General features: G+C 46.8%; 1 protein-coding gene across 2 annotated transcripts in view; it reads right to left on the bottom strand.

Moving 5' to 3' along the window:
• The window catches only part of LOC133351491 (oxysterol-binding protein-related protein 8-like), a 116793-nt gene that overhangs the window by 9573 nt on the left and 79580 nt on the right, over positions 1–27640 (bottom strand). For both annotated transcript variants that reach the window (XM_061566747.1, XM_061566748.1), the window contains 14 exons: positions 27245–27328; positions 24177–24278; positions 21861–22064; positions 20031–20115; positions 13662–13818; positions 12012–12213; positions 11337–11521; positions 9391–9472; positions 8548–8646; positions 4918–5014; positions 3795–3893; positions 3213–3310; positions 1276–1365; positions 89–225 (listed from right to left, as the gene is read on the bottom strand). In XM_061566747.1, the coding sequence (XP_061422731.1) occupies positions 89–225; positions 1276–1365; positions 3213–3310; positions 3795–3893; positions 4918–5014; positions 8548–8646; positions 9391–9472; positions 11337–11521; positions 12012–12213; positions 13662–13818; positions 20031–20115; positions 21861–22064; positions 24177–24278; positions 27245–27328 (1721 nt within the window). The remainder of the gene's footprint in view (positions 1–88; positions 226–1275; positions 1366–3212; positions 3311–3794; positions 3894–4917; positions 5015–8547; positions 8647–9390; positions 9473–11336; positions 11522–12011; positions 12214–13661; positions 13819–20030; positions 20116–21860; positions 22065–24176; positions 24279–27244; positions 27329–27640) is intronic.

The raw sequence follows: 27640 nt of genomic DNA, 5'->3' as shown, positions 1-27640 counted from the left end.
GAAAATAAAATACTGTAAATGGATAAAGTATTGCATTAGTATTTCATTAGTACACCAATAATTTTTCCTTTTGCACCGCGACACTCACTTCTCCGACTCGTAGTCGCCCTGCTCCTCCAGGTGCACCAGGTGCCTCGTCAGTCTGCGTGCCCTGACCTCGGCGTCCGGATTCCAGAACTCCTCCGAGGCTCCCGTCTTGTGGTCCTGGATGAACACCTCTCGGTCCTGCAATGCAGTGGCGGCGCTAGCTTACGGAATGGGCCAACCCAAGCCAAAGCGTCAGGAGGGCGACGGTGGCTATGAGATGTTAGCTACCTCGCCTGGTATACAGAAGGTCGTGGGTTCGATCCTGACCCTGTATGCCTGTATACAGGCAATCCTCGGTTTCCGTGCTTTTTTGGCACGCCGTTTTGGAATAACGCGGCCCTTTGTATTTAGACCTTTTATTGACATACGAGAGGCAATTTTCGGAATAATGTCACCCGCAATGTGACATACACGCCACGCCCAGCCTGGCACCACCACCCAATGGCGTTGCCAGCAGCCAGTGCGGTACGATAACTTGTGTGAAGGGATCATTAAGAACACAGGTGGCCGGATGTCTAACATGCGGAGGGGAAGGGGCACAAGTGATGAAGGGATATAATTAATGAGAGGGTACTCAAGCAAGAAAACACAGGTGGTGAAGAGTTAAGGACCGAGTATTACATTGTGTGTACGCGTATTGTATTGATATAGGCGAGGATGATTTAGGCAATTATGTCTGCGAGTGTGAGTGAAATCCCCTATGGGAAAATCGCTTTTGACATTCGCAATTTTGAGATACGCGCGTTTTTCGAGGAACGCATCTTTCGCGTGTGTCAACGAGTGCCTGTATTTGGAGTTGCATGTCTTTCTCCTCAAGGTCGTGTGGATTGTTTCCGGGTCATCCGGTTTTCCCCTCCACATTTAGAATCAACATGCAGTTTAGTATTGGGCTGATATAAATTTCCACACGGTAAGCCACTTCATCCAGCTGTCATTTGTGGCCAGGTCGCTTCTGAAAAAATACCTATATAGCTCAATCGGCCTTACCTAGTAAAATGTTTAAAATCGTTTTTTTAGTTTATAATGAGCATTCACGTCGCAATTGCGTGTGAAGGGAGAAAATCGCGGACTCAAAAACACCACCATTGTTGTCCAGAATGTTGCCCGGTGTCTCTTATCCATGTCTCCGGGCGGCGCAGTGGCTACGCGTGGCTGCGCCCCCCAGAGTCGGAATGATGATGTGTTTACCCAGTGGCCTTCCAGGTTGCAGAAGACTTCCTTTCCGAGTTGGATTTTTCCAGAAATCTGATTCACGCAGTCATTTCCACCAAGCAGGGGCTAGCGGATACGGGGGGGGGGGAGTACAGAGTCATCATGTTGAATTATTGAGCCTTTGACATTTATCAAGTTACACAGGGTCATTCGTTGATAGATGCTCCACTCAAATAACAGGGAGAAATAATGAGAGAAACGACATTCAAAGCCTCCACAATGCCGTCTAAATATTCAAATTCCCCCACGAGAGAAACAGAAGAGTCGCCGCTTACGATGAATAGTAAAAGAAGACAAACGTACGGACGATAATAAAACAGGAAGAAATCACACAGGGATTCTTCTACTTACGAACGAGTTAGCTTCCAGAGGTCTGTTCGTAAGTCGATTTGTCCGTAAGTCCAACTTTACTCCTGTCGATTCCAAACATGTTGTTCGGCGTGTAAACTAAACACGAGGAATGGCTTTAAAAGTTGAATAATCTCCTGTAGATGTAGATGCGACTGATTCTTCATGTTCTGCAGATGTAGATGCCACCACCGCCATCTATTGCGTGGTGGTTGAACTTACGACTCTCGGTCCGAACAGGCAACTGGACATACGGACAGGTTTGTTCGTATCTCTGAACGTACGTAAGTCGAATGTTTGTAAGTAGAGGAGTCCCCGTGTGTGCTATATATCAATACACTCGTGACATGTTTTTAACGCTCCTCTACGACACAGGACGATCGCTTTCACAATACCCCAATCAACGGTTGAGAGGTCAAGAGGGTCACCAGAGGTCAGTGGGGCATCTATAAATGGATCTCCCTCTATACAGTACAATGAGCGTGCATAGCAATCGCAAGAAATTGAGCAAGCGCTATAGTTTCTTCTGAAGGTGGGATTGTTTTCAGATCATTTGTTTTTATTAAACTCACCTTTGTTTCTTGTCGCTTGCATTATGTAGGACCCCCCCATTAAATATGTATCACGCTTATGAATAATACAGCAGCTGTGCCTTTAGTGAATAGGGAAATAAAACGTGAATTACCATTGCACACAGACGCGCTTTTCATTCGTAATCTCATTGGACACTTCAGGGAGGAAGCAGTGGAGCATTTAACCCTTCCGATAACTGTTTCCCTTTTCGATGACGTATGTGTACGTAATAGTTTTTTTATGGTTCCGATGACGTACCGAGGCTCCCACAAGGCCATGCGGGAGAGCGCGTGGCACAGCTTGGCGCCAGCTATCTTAGAGTGCGGCCGTGTCGCTCCAGTTCTCTGCGTCGCTACAGTCTTCTGCGGTGAGTTCAATGTCTTTTAAAAGGAACGGCGCTACGCCTCTCTAAGTAAAATTAGCGCCGAATCGCTTGCGCGTTCCGAGATTCAGCGGCGAACGGGACACCCCACCCTGCAACTTGCAGTTGTCTCTAAATGGGAAAGGGTTAACAGCGCGCTTGTGCCCTACGAACTCTGCGACCTCGGTTCAAGTCCCGGCCACGACTGCCATCAGTGGCGAGTGATATCCGAACCGGTCGTACCCCTTCACCAACCCACACCACGACGGGCTTGGTGAAGTATGGCCAAACAGCCCCCATGGCCGACACGTCATGTGGTGGGAGGCCTTGATCCAGTCGTGGATTGACCAAAGGACTGTTCAATTGTAATCGCCGCAATAGGAGGTGGATGTAGGCACACCTTATATTAGCACAATTCTGATATAAAGCAACGCATTGTTACATTGCACAGGTGAGGTGGAAGGCAAAGGGCTTCTCCTGCTATAAGCACACTTCGGATCCAGCGTCTATCCTCATGCACTATGCAATTGTTTTTGTAAAGAACGACACGGTGTATTGCTATGCATTTAGAAGTATGCATGTGTTAATGCAACAGCTTTAGGAATTGATGTGTGCTGGCTTTAGCATTTACCCTGAGCTTGAACTCAATGCTGGCGCTGTAGCCGGTCTTCTGGCACTCAATTCCAATCTTTCCACCAAGCTCCAGTGTCATGGTCCCATACAGAATGCCTGCAAAGGGTGGGGGGGGGGAGGGGTGGCGGGGTGATGGAGCTCAGCTGTGACACGGAGATATTGACAGCTGGGACGATGAGTTAAGCCGATTAATTGACGAATAATTGTAGTGGACAACTGTTGCTGTGATCGATTACTCGCGCCCCTTTGAAAACTTAGCCGCCCTGATGTCCCTTACAAACCACAAACGGCGTGACGTAAACCGATGATGCCTGTGACGTCACCAATCCACGCCCATCACCTCCCGTCCAGCGGCACACGCGGGAACAGAGGTGAGACTTTTTTTCTGCACCCCCCCCACCCCAACCTCCGGCCCCCTCCCCCAACAATTAGTTTGTATCCGATTATCCGAGTAATAATCGGCAAGCGTAATCGATGGCATAAATCGGAGAGCCCAGCTTTGGCGAAAGGGGTTCGACTCCCCGCTCGGTGTGAGCGCGTTGGTCTTGCGAGGAGCGAGGGCCCCGGCTGGTGGCGGCACCTTTGCAGTGGGCGTAGGGCATGGTGATGACGTACTCCTCCCCTCGCTCCAGCAAGCTCAGGCGGACCGTGCCGTCGAGGATCGCCGACAGCGAGTTTCCTGGGAGGGTTCGAAAGGTCGGAGAGACGCAGAGCGAGCGACCGGGCAGCGATCGTCTCCCGTTTTGCAGCCCCCGAGCGAAGTAAAGAGAAATTACACATTTCTAGGCCAAGAGCGAGTATGTCCATCGGACATTGGCTGTTGATTTTTTGTGTAGCTTTTTTTTCGGTATTTTTAAAATCCTCAATTTATTCCAATATTATGTCGTTAGGAGAATTAACAAATCGGGCAAAGCAGTGCACCACTATGTTGTCAGATATTATCTGCGGAATAGATTTTTCACAGGACCTCTCTCATGAGATCTGTGAAGTGATTTTACCAATATATTAATCTTGATTTGAAGCTTTCGTGACTGCAGGAATCCATACTCTTTGGTTCATTTGGTAAAGTCACGTAGGTAGAAAAAATAATAGATCACGACGTTTCGATCGCAACACAAGCAACCATATTCTTGGTTCTTTCCGTAAAGTCACGTAGAAGGAAAATAATAAAATAATATAATAATATATAATAATATTAACATAATATAAATATTATTTTATTATTTCCCTTCTACGTGACTTACCGAAAAAACCAAGAATATGAATCCCTGCAGTCACGAAAGCTTTAAATAAAAAAACACAAGCAACCGTCGTCAGGTGAAAAAGACTCATTTTGCGATCAAAGACTCTATTTCACCTGAAGATGGCTGCTTGTGTTGCGATCGAAGCGTCGCGATCTATTATTTTTTCTACCTACGTGACTTTACCGAAAGAACCAACGAGTTTTCCAAATATATATTTTACATCATAGGGGTGCACACTTTCCCACACACACTCTGCTGTGAAATTGTCCCGTGACAGTCAAGAGCGACAAAATCTTAACATTCTCGGAGCTGGAAGAAGTTGGGCAAACTCTTATCACAGTCGCAGCAGCCACGCCGTTTGCAAAACGTTGCGTCGACGAGTGCTCGTTGCGGCAGACTCTGCCGGCCGCGTTGGCGCTGCGTTGTCACGCGACCGAACGTCGAGGGGAGAGCCCTTACCGTAGAACTTTGATCGGGCGAACACGGTGGCGCTGATACAGAAGCCATCCTTCCGGTTGCTGACGTATATTGCCGAGACGGGAGGATGATGAGACACCTAGAAGGCAATGGAGACGGTTGTGGTTGTGGGTGTGTGTGTGTGCGAACGGTCGCGTAGCGATTAGCGCGCTGAGCTACGAACCCGGTGACCTGAGTTCGTTTCCCGCTCACGGCCAACATAACTGACGAATTTCTGAGCCGGTCCTGGGCCTCCTTTAGGTTGACTCAGCCTTTCGTGAGTGCCTGGTGTGGTGTGTAAGCATCAGCACTGGGGAGACAAAGGCGGCCGAACACGGTGTTGGCCACCCACCCCCTTGTGTGCCGTGCCGGCCTTCATAGTTGCTCGCTAACGGCACTTGTCATTACAGATCTGTTTGGGCTACGTCGCTAATACCCAAGGCGCGATCATTGAAACCAGTGTTCCTTCTAACAGAGAGCCCTCACCCACGTCAAAATTGTGCAGAGTCCTTGGAAAAATAGTTGGCAACCCGCACGTGTTTATTTTCTAAAGCGAAATCCACGGCAGCTTCATTGGAAGTCATCCACTCTTGGTTGCCTTTTGTTGCGTCGTCTCGCCGCAGATGGCCACAGTTCAGTTCAGATTATGTATAGCCCTGTGAGCCATTCGGCTCTTGGATTGGGTGCAACCGCAACAAACAAAAACATGAACAAGCAACATCTTCAAACATGGCAGAACCAATACCTCTGCCGTGGCTGACCATTGCTATAACGCTGTGGGCTCGCATGATATTGTTTTTTTCCGAGATCAAGGTACTCTGGAAACCTTCGGGCTACTATCAAAGGTTTGTTCATGAAGCCAACAAGATATATAAACATAACCTCAACCGAGAAGATGGATACAAATTGAGCAATCATTGGAAGGATGTTATTAACCAGGTAAAACCTTAACTGTTTATGGTTGTTAAATCATATCTGCTGGGTACTAGTCTATTTTTCCGAGTTAATTTCCCCCCGCATCCCCAGCGTTTGGCATTGCTGCTGCATTGGCATTGTTGCTGCATTGGCATTGTTGCTGCATTGGCATTGCTGCTGCATTGGCATTGTTGCTGAATTGGCGTTGTTGCTGCATTGGCATTGTTGCTTCATTGGCATTGTTGCTGCATTGGCATTGTTGCTGCATTGGCATTGTTGCTTCATTGGCATTGTTGCTGCATTGGCATTGTTGCTGCATTGGCATTGTTGCTGCATTGGCGTTGTTGCTGCATTGGCGTTGTTGCTGCATTGGCATTGTTGCTGCATTGGCATTGTTGCTGCATTGGCGTTGTTGCTGCATTGGCATTGTTGCTGCATTGGCATTGTTGCTGCATTGGCATTGTTGCTGCATTGGCGTTGCTGCTGCATTGGCATTGTTGCTGCATTGGCATTGTTGCTGCATTGGCATTGTTGCTGCATTGACATTGCTGCTGCATTGGCATTGTTGCTGCATTGGCATTGTTGCTGCATTGGCACTCGTGCACCGCCCTTGTTTCCGAGTTAACTCTCCCCCCGCATACCCCCCATCCCCCCAGCTCTCTGTGCCTTTCACTTCCAGCCCCGCCCACTCCCCCCCTCCAGCTTCACGTCCCTCTCCTAGCGTCCACTCAGCGCTCCCCTCCCCCTACCCCCCCTCTCTCTCCCCCCTTGCCCCTCCCCCCTCTCTTACCTATATAACCTCTTACCACAGCATCTCTCTCCTACTTCAGCAAAAAAAAAAATTCTTGCTGTGGTTTCCCACCTGATGATGATTGCTTGTGTTGCAATAGAAACGTCGTGATTTGTTTTTATTTTATTTCAAACTACGTGACTTTTACCGGAAGAACCAAAGAGTGGAGTATCTTAAAGTGACTAGGCGCAACAGAAAAATACAGAGGGAGCATGACAATTCACCGTCTCCATCCGCGCAATCAAAAGCCGGCTAAATTCGTGCATTGTCAACTCTTCTCAAGGACACCCTCCCCATTATACATCCCAATGCCGTTCATCGCACGCGCATTAGACGTACACCCTGGGGGTGTGCGGAGGTAGGCACGTGAGTCGTGCAGGCACTGGCCCCGTTTTGGATGGAGGAGATCAATTACAGCATTTATATGAAATATAAAAAATTAACCCGTAAAAACAAAGTTTTTCACTATAAATCCTTTATATGCGTGGCGGCTAGAGTCCTCTCGTCCTCTGGCTTGAGATGGCTGCCACCTATGGGTCAGATGATTGCCTGCCACCATTAAGCAATTGGTAATTAAATAAAAAAAAAATTCCTAACAAGTGTAAGATTTGGGAAAAAAATTTTCACGAAAATAAATTGTCAGGCACAACGAGTCTGTGTGCAAAATGTCAGCTCGATTGGATCACGGAAAGTGGGTTAAAAACGACCGAAAGATTTGCACAGTCGTAAGCGCGCAAGCAAGCAAGCAAGTGAACTTAATATGAAGGATTTAAAAACAACTCGACACATTCGTCAAAGACACTGTGGCCTTAAAAAGAAAAACAGCATTTCAAAGGCGGCATTTCGGGCAATATCACTTCTTCACAGCACGTACGTTCAGACAGGCAGAGTGTATTAGGACAGCATTACAGTTTTGAGACGGTGATATCTATGTGTGTTTATCACTGTTAAGTTTAAAATAACAATCAGCAAGGATGTGTTGATCATGCAATACTGAAATAACATTTTGGTCACTAAGCCAGTACCCATTCGAGTTAACATTGGTCCAATGGAGACTCATAGGCTGGTAGACCAAAACATGTTATTTAATTAATATTTAATTACCCACAATCCACCATGACAGGACATTATACAAATTTTGCGATTAGTTATATGGGTTAGCTATTCATAGGTCATAAGCACTCTTGTGATTATATAATGATTAAAGTGAGGATCAATAGAGTTTAAATGATTAAGTGCGAATTTCCGCTCGCACTAACTGCTTATTATTTACCGTGTCCATGATCAAACACGGACACTAGACAAAATATTATTATTCAGAGGGAACAACAGCTGTTAAATATGCATGGGGGAGATGCAGGTTTGGAATTGCAGAGACAGAGCAACACATGGATCAGGGAACAAAACACAACTCACAGACATATTTAGTGTGGAGCTGACTTAAAACTACGCTAAAACCAGGTAAGGCCCGCTGAGCTATATATAGATCTTCAGAAGCGACCTGGCCACAAATGATAGGCCAACGAAGTGGCTTATCACATGGAAATGTATTGCAGGCAAATACTCTAAATGTATGTTTCTAAATGTAGAGGGAAAACCGGAGAACCCGGCGAAAAATGCACGCGACCACGGGGAGAACATGCAAACTCCAAATGTAGGTGTCGGGAACGGGATCGAACCAACAGCCTCCTGTATACCAGGTGAGGTAGTTAACACCTCGCAACCTCGGAGCCTTATAGAAGGCACGCTGGCCAATTGATGCAAATTGCGGCCAAAGGAGAGAACATGCGCACAAGGGGGTGACCGTCAAAGTGATGAGGTTACGAGACCAGCTGATGTGAAGTGAGATGTAACGTGGCATCAGGCGACGATGAAGGATGGTGACGTCGTGAGGAGGCACTCGTCCATAAGTGGATAAACAATGATACCTGCTCAGCGATGTAGTAGGTCTTGCTGTCGGTAGAGGGATGGTACCACATGCATCGGAACGTTTCTCCAAGAATTGGGTTGTAAGGCTTCTTTGGTCCCTTTAAAATAGAGGAAACGCCACAATTCAGCATTCCCTTGGTGCGGACTCCGCACAGCAGGGTGACATGTTGATGGACTGCAGCTTTATCGAGCACAACAGTGTTTGCGGTAGCCTAATATGAGTCTGTCTCATTAGGGTGACTTAGTGTGTGTGTGTGGTAGAGCAAGTCTCGGAGCAGTCAAGACAACAATTGACTGCTTGTGGTGTATATATATATCTCAATTATCGATTTATATGTAAAAAAAAATTAATATTTTTGTTCGGTAGTTAATATTACGTAATTTGATTCAAGCGAATAAGTTTAATATGGTAACTTTTTTCTTCCTAATTGTTTCATAAGGTTCTGATTGTGTTTTGTTTACAGATTTAAATTGCTCTTTCGCAGTACATATTTTGGTAGATGTCTCCCTTGAAATAAGGATCTTCCGGTTTAAATTGGCTCTTAGTGACATGAGCGTGCACTATACTAAATGTAATCTCTGTATCCCTTTGTCTAATTTTACATCTTACGGAGAGACAGGAGCCCTGCTATGAAAATGTGGAATTCACGTTATTGGCTTGGGAACAACTCAAAAAGATGAGCATAGCTGCTGTTTTTCGTCTGAAGTAAACATGCCGTCTTGAATCGCGCTTGCAACACTTATTTTTTTTTTTATACATCTGATCGAAAATATAACTTTTCGTGATAGATTTCGTTTGACATGCGCCGCAACATTTTCATGGTGGGCCTCTTCTCGAGTACCTGTGGTTTTTTGTAGAAGCCGGAGAGATACCACTGTACCACCTGTTTCATGCGGCCGTAGGCATTCTCCTCCAATGCCGCTCTGGTGAAACAAAACAACCCGCACCGCTGTAAACGTCTAAACTGAATCGCGCAAAGCCGCGGAGGCCGCATCCCCATGGCCACGAGTGAGCGAGCTGGCTCGGTACTCGTACCGAGCTGGATCTAATATCCAGTAAACATGCAACATCGAGCCACCATTGGCATGTGTATTCTTGGTTCTTTCGGTAAAGTCACGTAGAAGGGAAATAAAATAATATTTAAAAATATATGCTCACAAATTTTGAGAATTTTTATTGTTTTATATTATAAAAAATTCTCACAAATTTTGACAATTTTTATTGTTTTATATTATTTTATTTCCCTTCTACGTGACTTTACCGAAAGAACCAAGAATATGAATCCCTGCAGTCACGAAAGCTTTAAATCAAAATTCATTGGCATGTGCTTGAAGCCGATGTACCAACATTGGCTTAACGTTCCATGTTTACTGGGCAGTTCCCATTTCAAGGGCAGTTATCCCAGGCTAAACGAATCCAAAGCTTGCAGCCATGACCACCCCACCCCCAAAAGGCAGGGTTAGAGATCTGTGCTGCAATTTATCTTTAAAAGTGACGCCGATTGCATTCAGCCCGGTTGCCAACCTGCGTTGCGCACAAACGTCGCCATCGGTGTCCAGTCATCCATCATCGATGTGGCCTTTACCAAGTGATGCCCAGCTACTGAAGGTCTTTGGCCATTGATCGCTCTGCTTGCTCATGGCTGCATCCACAGCCCCTCTCTACTTTGGCTTCTTACGCAGGTCACAGGCTATGGGAGTGGCCTTAATGAGATAAAATTTGAGATGCCACCTGCATCCTTTGTTTTTCAATTGCCAAGCCAAGCTCGTGCAACCCGATCCCATGCTTAGGGTTCTGTACACGTGTCGTGATTCGCAGCATTGTTACATGCCTGGCAGAGTGGGAGTTGTTGTGCGGGGATGGGTGGGACATAGGGGAGGGGGTGATCCCATGGCGTACCATGCTTCATGGAGCACAGGGATATGGATCTGTATGAATATATGTACGTTGAACTTCTATCGCACCATACATAGTCAACCGTGCTAATCGGGGGATCTGGACCCTGCTGCTGTTTCTGCGGCCAGAGCTGGGATGTTCCTGGGCTGGCAGAGCCTGGTTCCCAGGAGTCTTGTACCCCTTTTCCACTGGCACATCCAAGCCATGCCAGGGCTGTATGAAGCTAGGCCGTCGCGGGTCAGGAGGAGTAGGTTGCTTTTCCCACTGCAGAAGCCAAGCCATGCCCCGCTGGCATCACACGTGATGCGTGACGTCATATCGACGACGCGGCGACACCGTGTCCTCACAGTGTACTGACTGACGTCACATGCAATGATTGCGTCATTAGTCCCGCCCCTTGGCCCTGATTGGTCCCGAGGTCGATTCAAATGTTTTTTGTCAGGCCAGCGTATATCGAAGTTTGGTTCTGGCTTGGCATGCCTAATAGCCAGTGGAAAATCACCCTTCCTTACCGCGAGGGCCCTTCGCCAGCGCGGCTCGGATGTGCCGGTGGAGAAAGGGACAATCTTCTCTTTCTTTTGTGCGGCTGATGTAGATGCAGAGCAACGACTACAATTTCACACCCAGGTGGTCAAGCCAGATAGCCGCGTCAGGAGCAGCGGAGAGTGTTTCGCTGTGGATGATGGCAGCCTTCACGCGGCCCACTCTGTTCAGTGAGAAATCACGACGAACGGCGCCAATGCGACGACCGAACGTCGACCGTCGATCTCCCGGTCTCCGGAGCAACGACACGGCACAAAGGGACAACGAAAGGGACGGTGCCGGACTTCCGCGAGCATTTGGTGTATGCGCGCAAGGGATTGGCCTGGGTCGTCGAGTCGGGCGGCTCACTGCGAGAGCAGGTCGGCGTGGTAGTAGTAGTCGGAGAGCTTGTCCAGAAAAGACCTCGGCTCCAGCACGAAGGTGGGCAACACCACGCGCGACAGGTCCATGCCTGGCCGCAGCTGCTTGATGAGACCCCAGATGAGACCCTTGTGCTCCTCCGACACCTCCTCCATCTGCGACAGTTCCCCCACCTGCGCGGGACCGCAAAGCATTTGCCGCGTCGTCACGGACCGAGAATTGACCACCGGGCATCATCATCATCATTATTCGGTGATGCTGCTGCTGCTGCGTTGGCAGTGGTGCGCGAGCACAAATTCCGCACACCTCCGATTGGCAGGGTTGGCTACGTGCGGTGCGCAAAAAGTTCAACATGCATACATGCAGATAACAAGGCGCTCGTCAATCACACTGTGGCCTTGAAAAAGTAACAAAAAATACATAATTAGCAACGTTTTGAGAAGTGGCCATTCTTCGTAGCACAACACAATGCGAGAAGAGGAGGCAACGGCAAGTATTATTACGCCACTGACAGAAAACTTTATATTTTAGTGTCCCGTGACGACTCACACATTTCCCAAGACAGCCACCTCAACAAGAGCACAATTATCGGGGGGGGTGCGGGTGCGGGGGGGGAAGAGGAAAAAAACACCAGGAGAGCTGCCGCCATCTCTGGAGGCTCACCTGGCCCAGCTCTTCGTCGGTCTGCTGGCAGTACGTGGTCTCCTTGAGCCGCCCGCTGCCCCTGATGCTGTCATCGGCTCTCTCCGACGTGTCCGAGTCGCTGTCTTCGCTGTGCGCGCCCTCGTCCCCGTCGCTGTCCGACCTGTCGGACACCCCCTCCGCGTCCGTGAGGTGCGTCTGCGTCGCCTCGCTCTCATGTGTCCTGGCCAAGCCCAGTACAGGGGAGGGAGGGCAGGCGAGGCGGGAGGATGGGGGGGGGGGAGGGCATTGCCGGGGTTGGCGCGACACGGTGACTTGGGACGATGAAGCCCTCGTAACGAGCGGCAGTCGCACGACCGCTCGGCCACGTCGCCATTCCCGTAGTTGTGTCAGAATCCCACGGCAGCTGATAGTGTATCATGGCACGGTTGGCTACTTACGGTGCGAGAGAAGTTCAACGTGCATACATCTGCAGTGGTGTTCCACTCGAGCCGGGCTATTAAGTCATCGATTACTGTACCGACTGTTAACTTCCTGCATGTGCCGCTGGACGGGAGATGGTGAGACGGGGGGCTTGGTGACGTCGTCGTCGTCGTCAATGGCCGTGCCACACCGCGTGTGGCCTGTAGTGGGCTTACTGCCTTTGGCAGGCAGGATGTGGGGACTGTCACCATTTTAAAACGGGCCCGAGTAATAGCGTCGCGGTTAGTTCACCGCGGTATGAAACTGTTGATCTAAGTTCGATCCCTCGCCACGGCCAACATCGTTGGTGAGCGATATCTGAGCCAGTGCTGTACCCTCGTTGAGCAACCTGCACGAATCGGCGTGCTTGAATACGTCACAGTCAAACAACCCCCGTGAGCGACGACACAGTGTGGGGTGGGACTTGAACTTCTTTCGCACCGCACGTAGCCAACCGTGCTCATCGTAGGTGGCCTTCATACAGCAGTAGATTAACCGTAAAGTTATTTTCTGTTAATCTGTGGACAGTTTGCAAACCGCGGTAATCGCACAATGACTGTGAATGCAAATAGAGCGGAGAGAATGGATCAACGGATGTTGCGGTCGGATGTGCTTTCCCAGCTGTCTGGAACGCTCTTCCTTCCGATATTAGGAAGCCACTGGAGCTATTCACTTTTAAATCATCAAGATTGATACCTCATTTCTTTAGAACTGCTCTTTGTGTTTAGCTTGCTGCCCTTCCCCCCGGACCTCCGATTGGCACAGTTGGCTATGTACGGTGCGAAAGAAGTTCAACATACACACAGCAGAATTATTTGCTACCTTGGATGGCTACTGAAGGCAGACTCGATATCAAAATGGGGAAATAAAAGAGGCAGACTAGCGCAGGTTGGAGTGCTTCTGGAAAGCTGAAGCTGATAGTGAAAAGTAACGTACCCATTGTACCCGGGGGGAAAATGTATTAATCACTGCCTGCTATGACGTATCATTTAGAAACACGGTCATTAGCAAAAAAAAAACGGAACAAAAACACGAATTGTGCAAAGAAGCATGGAGAGAGGCACGTTTGGAATTACATTAGTTTGCGTTTAGTTTGTTGTCCTTCCCCCGCACCTCCGATTAGCACGGTTGGCTACGTACGGCGCGAAACATATGGTGCATACATACGGCATGCCGCGCCATGCCGCGTCTCAAAAGTGGGGGTCGTACTGCGAGCCGTCGTGCAGCGTCCCAGTGCGGAGCAGCCCCAGCAGGGTGCCGTCGGCCTGTACGACCTTCTCCACGTCCTTGCCTTCCCGCGCCATCGTGCGCTTGAGCAGACTGGAGCAGCGCAGCGCCAGCTCCAGCGCGTCCATCCAGCAGCGGCCTACAAGCGGACTGAGCGGGAAAGACAGACGGGCGGTGAGCCGATGCCAATTTCCCTTGCCACACCCTACACCTCGCCCAAGCTCTGCAGTCCTCTACATATTGAGGTGTTATCTGCCAATTAATGAGATTATACATTTTGATTTAAAGCTTTCGTGACTGCAGGGATTCATATTCTTGGTTCTTTCGGTAAAGTCAGGTAGAAGGGAAACAATAAAAGAATAAAAATTGCAACACAAAATTAGATTTTTGGATTTCACACCTGATGGTGATTGCTTGTGTTGCAGTCGGAATTTCGTGAGAATTTGTATTGTTTAATATTTTTATCATTTTATTATTTCCCTTCCACTTGACTTTACCGAAAGAACCAAGAAGATGAGATTCTACATGTCGGAAGAAACCGGAGCACCCGGAGTAATGTTACGTCTTGTACAGATGGAACAGGTGGGAAGTAAAGTTCAAGCTTTGCTGGAATGCCTTCTCCTGGCGAGCCCAGGCATGGTACCCGCACGGCGCACGCGGGGAATGGATTTTCACAACGATTGTGCGGTGATCCAGCAACTGACACCTGCCTCCACATTGCTGGATTACGGGCCGCGTTCGTAGCCACCGCTGGCCGTGACCAACCGCCATAGAGCAGCGGGTGTGGTGGGGGGCGGCGAGGGTGGCCAACCACTCAGAATATGTATTTACACTGGAGGAATTCGATGAGCTCCAGAGCTCTTTTTTCACCGATGTCCCGACATGTGTCGATATAGTCCAAGGGCCAGAGCAGAAATTGGGACGGCCTAAGGTAGCAAAACTCCAGTACAAGTACCGCAATGGCTAATAATAGTGGATTGATATTCTTAGGTTTTTTCGGTAAAGTCACGTAGGTAAAAAATTAAAATGGAAATTAATAAAAGTAAAAATAATAATAAAATAAATTTATTTTATTTTACTTTTATTAATTTTAATTTTTTACCTACGTGACTTTACCGAAAAAACCTAAGAATATGAATCCTTGCAGTAACGAAAGCTTCAAATCTAGAATAGTGGATAGCTTGATAACACACGCATTTCAAATGGTTATCACAGTCCACTGCCAGAAAAGAAATTGGAACCACGAATGTGATGCCATCTTGAGGTGGAATCGAAAAGTTAATATCTTGTCTGGGCTCGTGGACTAAAAGTGGCTAAGAGACACCCACAAGGTTTTGAACGGGAATCGTGTTATTCTTAATGCTGCACCTTTCACATTTCAACAAAGTGACATAAAAGCTGATTACGCTGACGGTCGAACCTTTAAATACACAGCGGCCGAAGAACAGCAGGCTCAGTACTTAGTCAGGAGCGAGTAGTTGGGGAAATTTTAAAAAATGGTGCTTCAGCAGAACTCCGACGTGTGGCAAATCGCCACTGGGAATTATTTTCTGCTATGACAGCCTCAACTTTCACATTTGTGGATGTGCCCCTGGACAGCTGGTCCAGAGGTCAAAACGCTGAGCCGGTATTGCTGAGAACCTGAGTTTGAGTTTGGGTTTCAGATACCCCTTGTTAAATTGAGTTGTCAAGTGTAGTGAGAGTCAATAATCTTTGTCTGGTCCGCAATGACCGAGTAGAAAATAAAAAACAAAAAAACCCACCCATCCCATTTCATTTGGGTTGTCACTAAATTTGCCTAAATTCCATATCTTGAGAATTAAGACTATCAATTTGATTGTTGTGGGATGAAGATCTCTCTGTGGCGGGACGTGTGTGTGAGAATGCAGCCCGAGTGTGTGGGGTTAACCAAATCGCTTGAAGGGGCCGCAGAAGAAGTTACGTGGAAATCTGCTTCCTTGGATTGTTCTGTAGCAGATGGGGTGAAGGGCTGCTGTGCGAAAGCTTCACGTAATTAATTTTTCTCATCTTCTTGGTTCTTTCAGTAAAGTCACGAATGACGCTGTCGCCTCGACAGACCTGGTTTTCACCTGAGGATGGCTGCTTGCGTTGTGGCCAAAACGTCGTGAGAATTATTTTATTATGTTTTATTTTTATTATTGTATTACTTCCCTTCTACGTGGCTTTACCGAAAGAACCAAGAAGATGAATCCCTGCAGTCACGAAAGCTTTAAATCGAAATTTTATTTTTCTCATGATATACGATGCTTCGTAGCACAAATGGAATATAATTACAAAATAAATTTAATTGTGACAGTGGTGGGAGATTGAGAAATACTGATACAATATCACGATGCAACATTTTCCTTTTATATATCTTTCTTCAAGAAGAGCATCCTACAGCACTTTACAATAAAATAAATAATAAATAAATCAATTGGTCGATCAATCCAATTAAAATAAAAAGCTAACTCAAACCAATATTGTTTTAAAATTTGATTTCCACATATTTGGTTGTACTCTTTGGATCTTTCGGTAAAGTCACGTAGGTATAAAATAATACGTGGTTGTGCCAGAATTTCTGATATGACTTGAAATAAGCGTTCCAGAGGCAGGGAGCATCGGAACAAAATGCCCTTGCCCCCTCCAAATTTTAGATGACAACTTCCCGGAACTACCAAATAATTCAGCGTTCATTGATCTCGATGCAGGCGACCTGCAGGACATCCTGGAAATATGAAGGCCCGAGACCACGAAGAGCCTTGTAAGTAGTTAGCAGAATTTTTAATGTCGGTCCTGAAATTGAGAGCAAGCCAGTGCAGTGATTTCAGAGGTGGTGCTGATGCTGTGAATGCAGTATGCGATGAGCACTGCGTCTGTAGCATTTTGAAGCAGTTGGAGCCACTGTGTTCGTAATCGGAAAGGTCAGCAAAGCATTCGAGTAATCAAGCTGAGAAATTACAAAAACCAACACCCCAGCATCGTTATCGGAGGGAATGGATCTCACTTTGGCAATTCTTCTCAAGTGATAAAATTAGGCCTTTATAACGGAGAATGTGGGTGGCAAAACACAGTTTTAAATCCATAGTAATTCCCAAGCTTTTCAAAGTATTGGATGGAATCAAAAGATTGCCATCAACAGAGCTTTCGATACGGGGTGATTGGGTTCAACTGTGTCTGCGGCCCACTGATAGCACTTTCATTTTTTACTTAAGAGACAATTTGAAGCCATCCATAGATGCATTTCACTCAGCCCCAAGAGAGCATCGAAGCCGCCATCTCCGATTTATCATGAAGAGAACATCACAACTTAACGGCAGGTTCTGTGAGACAGAGAGGCAGCAGTTGGCATGGCAATGCTGACCGCATAACACCATAGTCCATTTGCTGGCTGAGCGACTTAAGCCAATACGTCTCGACTTGGTACAGGGGACCTTTTTTAATGGGTGACCAGAGGAAACATCACTTAGGAACCGCTTTAATATGATGGACTGCTTGTATGGTGATGTGCCTTAATGTGCTTGGCTTCAAGCATACGCTCCTCCGCCCTGTGTGTACATGTCAACCTTGGCGGATTTGTAGGCTCGAGTTTAACACTTCTCTGCCGACCGTGTGTACGGCTCAGCCATGAAAGATTTGTGCTCGTTATTTCAACAGGCAGTTGCACTGTGCACTCTCCAGCAATGGCGGAGCTAGGATTTTCAGGTGGGGGGGGGGGGGGGGGGCAACCCCTCCAGCAATGAAAAATGACAGGAGATGTTAGTAAGGACTTGTCCTATTCCTGCATAATGCACGGGCATAAGTAGTACTATTCACATACCTGCATTTCCCATATCCCCTCCCTTTGATGCTGCTAGTCCTGCATAATGCACATGCATATGCAGTACTAATCACATTCCTGCATTTGCCATAAATATGCTAAATTCCTCTTGATATGCAAATTCTTTTTGTCGAAGCGCCCTTTCCCCCCCTTCAAACCCAGCTTATAAATATGCTCCAAGCTCGTGTGCTGTTTCATTCAGACGCTGTCTCCCCGACAGACCTGGTTTTCACCTGAAGACGGCTGCTTGCGTTGTGGCCGAAACGTCGTGAGAATTATTTTATTACGTTTTACTTTTATTATTTTATTACTTCCCTTCTACGTGACTTTACCGAAAGAACCAAAAAGAAGGACTTGTCCCTTGCTTTTTATTCGACGCGTGTGCAACGATGGCGCAGCCATCAATCGAGGGTCGAATTCGAACCGCGTTGTGTGATCGGCATCGCGCTCGCTGAAGGTGAATGCTTTCAGGGAAGTCGTGTACTGTATATGCAACTGCGCACAATTCTGTGAGTCACTTATAACTGCTTTGCCGTTACTTATTGCCAATTATGGACTCAGACTGTTGTCCTATCATCTCATAGAGTCCCTGGTGCATAATAATATGCTACACAGTGGCAGTGGGGGTCGCAAAATTCAGATTTATTACTAATAAATCCCAATAATCCGATCGAAATTAGGGTTTTCGATTGGATCATTGGGGGGGCACGTGCCACCCCCCCACTGGCTCCGCCAGTGCTCTCCAGCGATGCCCTAATGAGCCAAACAGTGCCCGTAGCATTCAGGAACATGGGCCAAGCATCGGTTCACAGAGAGTTGGGTTCGGTGTAGGGTTAACAACACTTGTCCTGGTTTTCCCAGGATTGCCGTCTGGTTGAGGTGACCACCCTGGGAAATATCCTAAGTCTTCCCCGTGACGTAATAGTGAGCCACTCACTCCTCTTCCAGTGTTGTGAGATATTCGTCCCATGACATGTTCATGCTTTTTTTATTTAGCTCAGAGGTGGCAACCCGAATTGGGTATCTAAATAGCTGAAAGATCTGTGGCTTGCAATGCTGAGCCAGTCTTCACGAAGTTGACAGATACATTCCTTTCAGCCACCAGAGAATTTGTGTAAAGAATCATTCTGAAAAACACCTGTATGTGTGGTATTGTAATTAATATACACACATTTGAAAAAGAAAAAAAATCATGAATGATTCAAGATTTTTGGTTTGTGTATAGCAACTAACTATGTAATGATGCATCAAATGATTCAAAACGGATTCCCACACTGACTATACACACATTGGATAACGTGTATGAGGATAATTAATGTATTAATGACTTTGGCAAATTATATACAGAATGATATGCCAATGGTACATGTAAGCCAACCTGCGAAGGTGACAGAACGCAACAGACACAACGCAGATGGAACTGTAAAAAAGAAAATACCACGCGAAAGAAAAAAAATTTTTGAATACAATTTGAACAACTGTTACGTGACGCGGAACGACGCTGCCAGCTGTCACGCACGAAACCCTGCTCAGCCTACTTGGCTGAAACACTTTGACGCATTTAAAGAAAAAATATTTGTATATCAATTTTAGGACACCATTGTTGTAGATGCATTGAGCTGAGGTTTTAAAGGAGACCGGACAGCACCAATGTTCATTTCCACACTTGTTTTTCAAGTGTTCACAAATGCAATTGGGAAACACGTTCTGACACTGCCACGCACGGCAGAGGGTGGCTTGGGCTAAGATGGTAACTTCCTTGCCTCGTATGCAGGAGGTCGAGGGTTCGATCCGGACCCTTGATGGCTCTATATTCCGGTTTTTCCCTCTACATTGAGAATAAACACGCGTTTGGAGTATTTGGCTGCTATAAATCTCCACGTGATAAGCCACTTCGTTGAGCTATCAGTTGTAGCCAGGTCGCTTCTGAAAAATAACTATATACTCAGTGGGCCTTTCCTGGAAAAATATAAATAGTTTAGTTTAGAAAATCTGTCTACCGGCTCCCACTCAAGCAGACCGTGTAGAGTAAAAGCTACTCAAGCCGAACTCGGCGAGAGGCCACAAGGTCACCACGAGCAGAGCACTTGGCAGAACCCATTTTACAATTCATTCATAATAAAGATTTTTGTGTTAAATCGCGTTATTTATAAATGTGTCTTAATCCTCCACCACCCGACATGGCCAAACAGTAGAACATGTGTCACGTTTACAAAGGACAAATAGTTCACTACTTTAGCCCACTGGTGTGTTGAAGAGCGAATCAACATCATTGAAAATTTTGAGTACAACGTTTCGCTGCTAATTACATCCAGCATTATCGGGAAATTTTGCCAGAATGTTGAAGCCCTCCACTTGCTCCCGGTCTAAAATAGAGCAGCACGGTGACGTCATCTTTTAACCCAATCTGGTGCTCCAAGCTCTTCGATGATTCATTAAAGACGGGTTTCATGCACCGCCCATGCTTTCCAGCCCGTTTTGCTGTTCGAACTCTTGTCCCGACGGCTGATTGTCCGTCGAGATATACGCACCGTCAGACTCCGAGGTGGCCCGTATGATCAGGTAGCTGCTGGGGAAGGGCTGCGTTAAAGCTCCCACCGTCTCTCCTTCCGGGCCCTGGCGAGAAGTAATCGCACAGTCAACACCAGCAGCAATTGCGTACCTGTAACTAACACAAGCTACCATTTTTATTTTTGTCAGTCCACTGCCGCCGGTTGAGGGCCTCCACACACCGTGCGGGTCGTGATGGCCATTTGACCACAATTTACCCTGCTGGTCAACACGGCTTTGTTACGGCTGAGAGTGTATACATGAGAGCGTAGCACAGTACAACAATCGATATTGCTGCACCGCCCTCTGTTGCCAACCACGTAACTCTGCAAGCCGTAGCAGCTCCTGGTTGTAGTTTGAATCTCCGACCAAAGCTCTGTCCATGCTCATCGCCGCTCAGCCTTAAAGACGGCTGCCCTCTGGGTGATTTAGTGATGGGCGCATTATGTAGGATCTCAGACACAAAAGGATCTATGAAAAGAGAGCAAATGAATGTTTCAAGGGCCTCCCAAGCATTGGTTGTGAAAAAAGGAGTTGACTTGTCTGCCGTTCGTTTTTGTTCAGGTTGTGTTTATAAATGCACTATGCACTGTTCCATTGTGGGGATGAAAGCTATTTTCAGACAAAAATCAATTATTCAATAAAGTGCACTTGTGTAAGCTGCAATGAACTATGTCTACGTGCAGGAGTTAAATAAATGAAGAGATAAATATGCATATGCGCTGCATACATGATGTTTAGCAAGCACGCACCACGAGCCATTCCTGAACGCATCATTCGAACCCAAAACGTTGCACCTTCTGGCTTTGACATGCCTCGAAAACACCGGTGGTGTGACCATCAGCCACATCGGAAGATCAACAGGCCGATGCAGCACGTCCCCTTCATCGATGGAAAGTTAAAGACGAAAGCAACAGGAGTGCGAATGTGGCCATGCAACCCAAACTTTGGAACGTAGAATACATCACCGTAGCCTGCGCACCGCAAGGGGCCGTACATTTAGTACGTACGCATGGAGGGGGGTTAACCCAAATGCGTACGCTTGCGTATGGGGGGTCTACTGACAATGTTACGTACGCATAGGAAACGTGGGGGGGGGGGGGGGGGTGAAGCCTCGATAATAATCATGCAGCCGGCGGTGGACGATCTGTTTGCTTTAACACGTTAATATTATTAATCCAGGATCGTTTCTGCGTGGATTAAATATCGGCCGTTCTATAGGATTCGGGGGGGGGGGGGGGGGCGGGGGTGTGCGTCAGGCGAACGTACGCAGGTGGGGGGGGGGTGTAAAAATTTCACGTGCATACAGGGAGGGAGGGGGGGTCAAGTTTTGACAGATTTTTGCGTACCTACTCAATGGATGGCCCCCAACGTGTTTCTTTTATTTATTTTAGCAGGAAGAGCCTAATAAGCGCTTGGGCTATATTTCATGGGTGCCTTACGACGGTACAGATGTCATACAGCGCAGGTCTTCGTTACAATCACGGTTACATAGACTGCGATGCATGCGGCAAGTATCGGTACGTGCTTTACACATTACAGGAACCCACACGCTGACGAGTGTGCCAATAGTATGGTCGACGAACGGCCACGACCTGCATGGCGTGCGGAGGCCCTCATTCGGCATCGACAAAGGGGCCGTACAGGTACACGCTCATCAGCGGCCTGCATCCACCTTCAGCCAGTGGGGCCACATGACGACTACTGGATCTCCTGAACGTGTGGTGAATTTATCTTTTACGGGCCGTACACTTGCACGTGGTACGTCAGGTGAGAGAATGAACAAGACAAGCCCCTATGAATATCCGCACCTTGATGGCCCAGATGGACTGGTCCAGGGGATGGAAGAGCTTGAAGCAGAAGCCGTCCTTCTTGGAGGGCCTCTCGATGATCTGGCACACATTGAGGAGCACGGTGCCCACCCACTGGCCGTGCTTGGAGCTCTTGTACAGCAGCAGCACGCCGGGCTTGAGCTCGCACCACAGCTTGGTCCAGCTCTTCAGAGAACCTCGGATCTGCGGGGCGGCAGGGCGACATCGTCCGGCGTCAGTTCTGGTCTTCGTCGTCATCGTCGGCGGCGTGGGTTGTCACCTGTTTGTGTTTTGCTCAAGATTGTCCTCTTGTTGTATTGTCGCTGCTGTGCGAGGAAACCTGTAATTTTGTCCCGGGCAGTTAAACGTTTCTGGTTTTTGTCAGTTGCGTAATGATACAACGTTCCGGTATTGTGAGATATTGTTAGGTCTATGATATGCTCCCATTTTGTGTACTTCAGTTGTGGCAACCCTATCATCATCATCATAGTCATTGTCATGGTCGTCATTAGGGATGGAACGATTCATCCTCCACTGTCTCCGATGTTTACATGATTTTTCGAGATTCAAGTTCACGGGTCAACCCAAGAATAGATTTCCTTGTGGGGAACGGTATCGCCTCTAATGGCTGCAGCGTCACTTTTAACCAAAATGCGTTCAACACATACAAACTGCAAAAATATCAATACTTGCACACAATTGTATGCATGCATCATTAGCGTATTAATCAATGATAACCAATGCATCGTTCCACCTCTAGTCATCATCATCATCATCACAATCAGAATCAATGTCAGCATCATTTTATGAGTGTATGTGTAGACACCTTTTTTGTCCTGAAGAGAATCTAGGTCGGGTTGCATAAACACAATTTAAATGAACAAAATGTCCTTAATGTATATTTATTTGGTTAAAGGAAACTACATTGTGTTTCATGAAACCTGGCTAATTTGGTGTCATTTGATGTTTTCCTTGAAATATTGGAATTTATTTTCCATGGACTCCTCTGGGAAATGTTTGAAGTAAAAGAAAGAACTTGAGATGGTTTACTGACAGTTTGCTGACTCCAGCGCAGAGGCTTGTGAACGCTGACCCCGTTCTTTCTTGCTAGGCAGGCACATTACCCAGGAATGTGCAACATTACTTTCCGAAGTTTTTTTCCGCTGTCAGGATTGTCCAAAACATTGATTTATTCTCCTTATAAAAAGAAGCTTAACCCACATTTAGAAATGCATCAACATTTAAATATAATGAATACAATACTTGAGTAAGTACACAACACCAAATTTAAATTAATCTAAAGGGCCCTTTGTTACAGCTACAATAATGGATGCAAATGAGCGTGTGCTGGCAAAATGTCTTCGTGTTTCGTGAATGACATTACAAAAAACAATCCTGGTGCTGCAATGCCACAAGGGAAGGCGAGTTAAGCCACTTGAATGCCGATCAGCACAAACCTGAGAGCCCTTTACACTTTACCTCCCACTTCTTGAGAATTCAGGAGGGCACTTCTAAGCCGTGGGAGCCAAGAGGAATTAAAGTTACTCTTGCTTACAAACATGTGCTCAATTCGTGTTAGCTCTCAGGAGCTAAGCAGGTGTGAGCCTGGGTAGTGCTTGGATGGGTCTCCACCTTGCATCGGATCTGGGGCTACGTTGTGGGCAGCCGAGGGGAATGGAGAAAGGAACATAGTTGTACTGTCATGTACGTCTATGCTCTCACATATATACGCTTCTCGTCTTCACCAACCTGCACTGACCAGTGTGGTTAAGTACTGCCAATCAAACCCACACGCCAGCCCGTCATCCAGCAGTGGATTGACAAACGGGCTTTATATGGACACATAAGCGGGACTTGCAAATGAGATGTTACATCTCCAGGAATTATCCAGATGTGTGAGGATGTCCCGAATATGGAAATAAAGATCCTGCTTAACCATCTCAATCTCCTCTTCACAGGTAAAACAATATTACCATATACGCCCCCCATCTTTGGACCCAGGAGTGCTGAGTTTATACGATGTTTTTTTCTGAAATATGTTGCTGTCTTTCTTTTCTGTTTGCACTCAGTCACATATTCACTTTAATATGTTTTTTTGTTCATGTTTTTGTTTTTTGTTTGTTGCAGTTGCACCCAATTCAAGAGCCGAATGGCTCACAGGGCTATACCTAATAAATGAACTTGAACATGAACTTGAACTTTAATCTGCGGAGTTTATGCATGGTGAACTATCAAATGTGTTATATATAGGCAGTTAAATATAAATATAACTCACCGATATTCGTGCACAATGCTTAACGAGTTGCCTGCACCCACCTTTAGCCAGTCGGAGAGAATGACCACCGCTGGGTCTTTGAGTGTGCTGAGCATCTCTTTAGTGGCCCTCTTCTTCTCCTGCCTGTAGTTTTTCTTTTGCACCTGCGGTGAGAAGTCAGTGAGGCCCGCTGGGGGCTGCCAGGACCTGCCCCCCAAGTGTTGGCCAGCACCTCCCCGCCCGCCCCCCTCGCTGCAAATTGCACAATACCACCCGCTTGCTCCCGTCTGTCAGTATCGGGAGAGTTTGACAGCGGGGGCCGAACCCCCACCGCCTCTTGTCTTTGGGCACATTTCAGAGAAGGTTATGGAAAGAAAACGATTTACGCACAATAAAATAAAAACAAAGTCAAAGTGATTTCCTGCTCAAACGAGCATTGAACGAGGCGGTGCTCATCTTCCATTTACAGCCCTGAGATAAATTTTGATTTAAAGCTTTCGTGACTGCAGGGATTCATATTCTTGGTTCTTTCGGTAAAGTCACGTAGAAGGGAAATAATAAAATAATATTAATATTAAACAAGAAAAATTCTCACGACGTTTCGACTGCAACACAAGCAATCGTCATCAGGTGTGACATCCACAGAATTTTTATTGTTTTATATTTATATTATTGTATTATTTCCCTTCTACGTGACTTTACCGAAAGAACCAAGAATATGAAGCCCTGAGATAGTCGTGGAAATTCCACATTCCTATGGCAGGGAGGAGTCTCTCTATAGGACAACCGCTGTTGACTTCTCTACAAAGTGGTACTCGTGTTATTGACCCCAGAAGGATGATGGGCTGAGTCAACCCACCAACTAGGGTTTTGACTCGCAACCGCCCGATTGGAATACGCTCGCTCTGCCACTTGCATATGTGCAGCCCTGCAATTGCTGCCCTTAGACCTGCAAGAGACAAGTTGACTCAACGTGGCATGAACAAAGTCGGAGGCCAGCATTCTCCGCTTTTTCAAGTCGAAGCAGACGAATGCGTCCATCTGACGCGATGTTTGTATCGGGTTTTCACGAATTAAAATGGTTTAAAATAAAACACGGTAACAACGTTGAACTGTGAATACCAATTGAAACTAGGTTGCTGTTTCGGATTTTTTTTTTTACGATATCGTGAACTACCAAGATAAGGACAATGTTACAAGAAAGGCTACATGGCCAAAATAAGCTCTGGTAATGAAATAAAAAGTGCCCTTTTACAAATCTTTAGCCAAATTTTATTTTTGTGACAAAGTGGAGCTCTTTGTTTTTGCAGGTCACTCATTTCTAAGCAAGGCATTTAAGTCAATAGCAGGATAAATTGGGCAGGCACAGGAATTATTGCACCAGCAGCAGTGTTTGGATTGACGATCTAATTATTGATCTGTGTGCCAGTGCAACGTTTTGCAAAGTCTAGAGATACAAAGCAGCACGGTTTGCGCACAATGGAATCGTTTTTTTCTGCAAGTCGACAACTTACGTGGCATACATGCCACCGTCTAGCAACATTAACTCAAAATTACCAAATTCTGACTGCATTCTTAGAATTGTTGTGTGAATCAAAAGGTAACAGTTTGGCCTGATGTGTGTGAGTATTATTAACTGGAAGATTGCATGAGGTTATTTGGGCTTTAAATAGTTTAGTAATTTTAAACCGACCTATCCATGATGAAAATACATGAATAACCATCCATTTATTACATGTGGAAACATGATTGCATACACTGCAATTGCTTTGTGAAGCCACTGCAGGTGGGAGGACCTCGACTAGAGTGAGCTCTGGACCAGAGTGAGCTCTGGAAAGCTTCCCTAGAGGATATTTTGACCACACTGTAGTAGTTGGGGAGCACCCACACTTTAACCCACCACATGTGGTCTGTTGATCAACTGTATAGACTGTATTAGACATCAATGAAAAAAACACAGTTGAATACGACTTTCAATTGATAGTGCGTAAATGTTTAGGGTTTTTTTCACACTTTACGTATTATCATTATTATTATTCACATATAGTATAAACGTCTTGCGTTGAAAACACAGCTTGTTACGATTCAGGCGTAAAGGCTTAACACGTTTAAGCGTCGACACCTCTCTACGATCATTCCCAGGATCAGTAAAGAAAATTCTGTCCCTGCAGGGCGTTTGCGAATTACATTCCCTACTCTTTCCACAGATGATTTTTCACACAGGCGGGCGGGTGCGGGGGGTGTGAGATAGAGAGGAATGTGGAGGGTGGGGGGGGGAGTCAGATCTCGGGCAGTGGTTGAAGAGGTTAAAAGGACAATGTAAATGCGCGTGGCGTGAGAAATCACAAACTGGCGCGTGCGTGGCTGCAGCACCGCCGACCAATTGTGACGTCCCTTTCCCCGTTAACGTGTCAACGGGGAGGCCGCCTTAACGTTCGGGAACGAGGAGCAATTTGGACTTAGAACTTTGGTGACTGCAGGAAATTCACATTCTATGGTTCTTTCGGTAAAGTCACGTAGAGAGAGAAAAAAGAAATGTAATAAAATATTTTTTTTTAAATAGAGTGCATTTTTTTCATTTTTATTATTTTATTGTTATTCTTTTGTCTATTTATGTGACTTTACCGAAAGAACTATAGAATTAAAAAAACAAGGAGCAACTTTAGCGCTGGCAGGATACACTTGCTTGCCCCTTCCCTTGCCGTGGAGAAGGGTTGCCCTCCGAATCGTCGAGCCGCCGACCGGCCGGACGCTCTCCATGCACAACAACAACGACAACAACAACAACAACAACAACCGCCATTCGCCCACCTAAGTGGTAGTGACGTCACCACGGTGTTTGTGCCAGGCAAGGTGCACTTTAAGTGCCACGTGAATTGTCGAACGCCCGCTGGCAGGAGGTCACGGGACAGACTCAGCAGGTGCCACACGGGTCGACTGACTGAGACGACTGCCCCGATGCACCACCCGTGCCCCCTACTCTGCCAACTTTGCTGCGTTTTATCCGCCCGGCGCTCCGCTCGTTGTTGTGAGCGTCGCTCCTCTCTGCCTCCAACCGCGCACGGGGCCACTGACGGAACGCGCTTGCACGGTCGAGTCGGCGGCGGCGGCCTCGCCCACGGCCACTTACTTTGAGGGTCTCCTTCTTGGTGAGCTTCTGGTGTGAGGGTGTGCTGCTCTCCTTCTCGAGCGCATTGTACAGCTTAGACTCGGACTGCGGAACGGACAGAGAGGGTCTTGAGTGTTGAGTCGATGATTTGTTAGAACTGCTTTGTGCGTTTTAGTTTGTCGCCTTTTCCCCTACCCCGCGCACCTCCGATTAGCGCGGTTGGCTACGTACGGTGCGAAAGAAGTTCAACATACATACATACAACATACGTTTACACGGATGACGGTCCCGTTTAGCCAGTTGTCCGGCTATTTTACACGGGAGATGCGCGGTGCGTGAGCACAGCAGCAACGACAAAACAAAAACCATCAACGTTGCAGAGAACGAATACATGGTGCTTCGGGAATTATTCACAAT

The sequence above is a fragment of the Lethenteron reissneri genome, chromosome 37 (assembly GCF_015708825.2).
Source record: "Lethenteron reissneri isolate LAM-NWPU_2019-01 chromosome 37, ASM1570882v1, whole genome shotgun sequence".
In the NCBI taxonomy this organism is placed as follows: domain Eukaryota; kingdom Metazoa; phylum Chordata; class Hyperoartia; order Petromyzontiformes; family Petromyzontidae; genus Lethenteron; species Lethenteron reissneri.
This window is presented reverse-complemented; position numbering and strand designations above follow the sequence as displayed.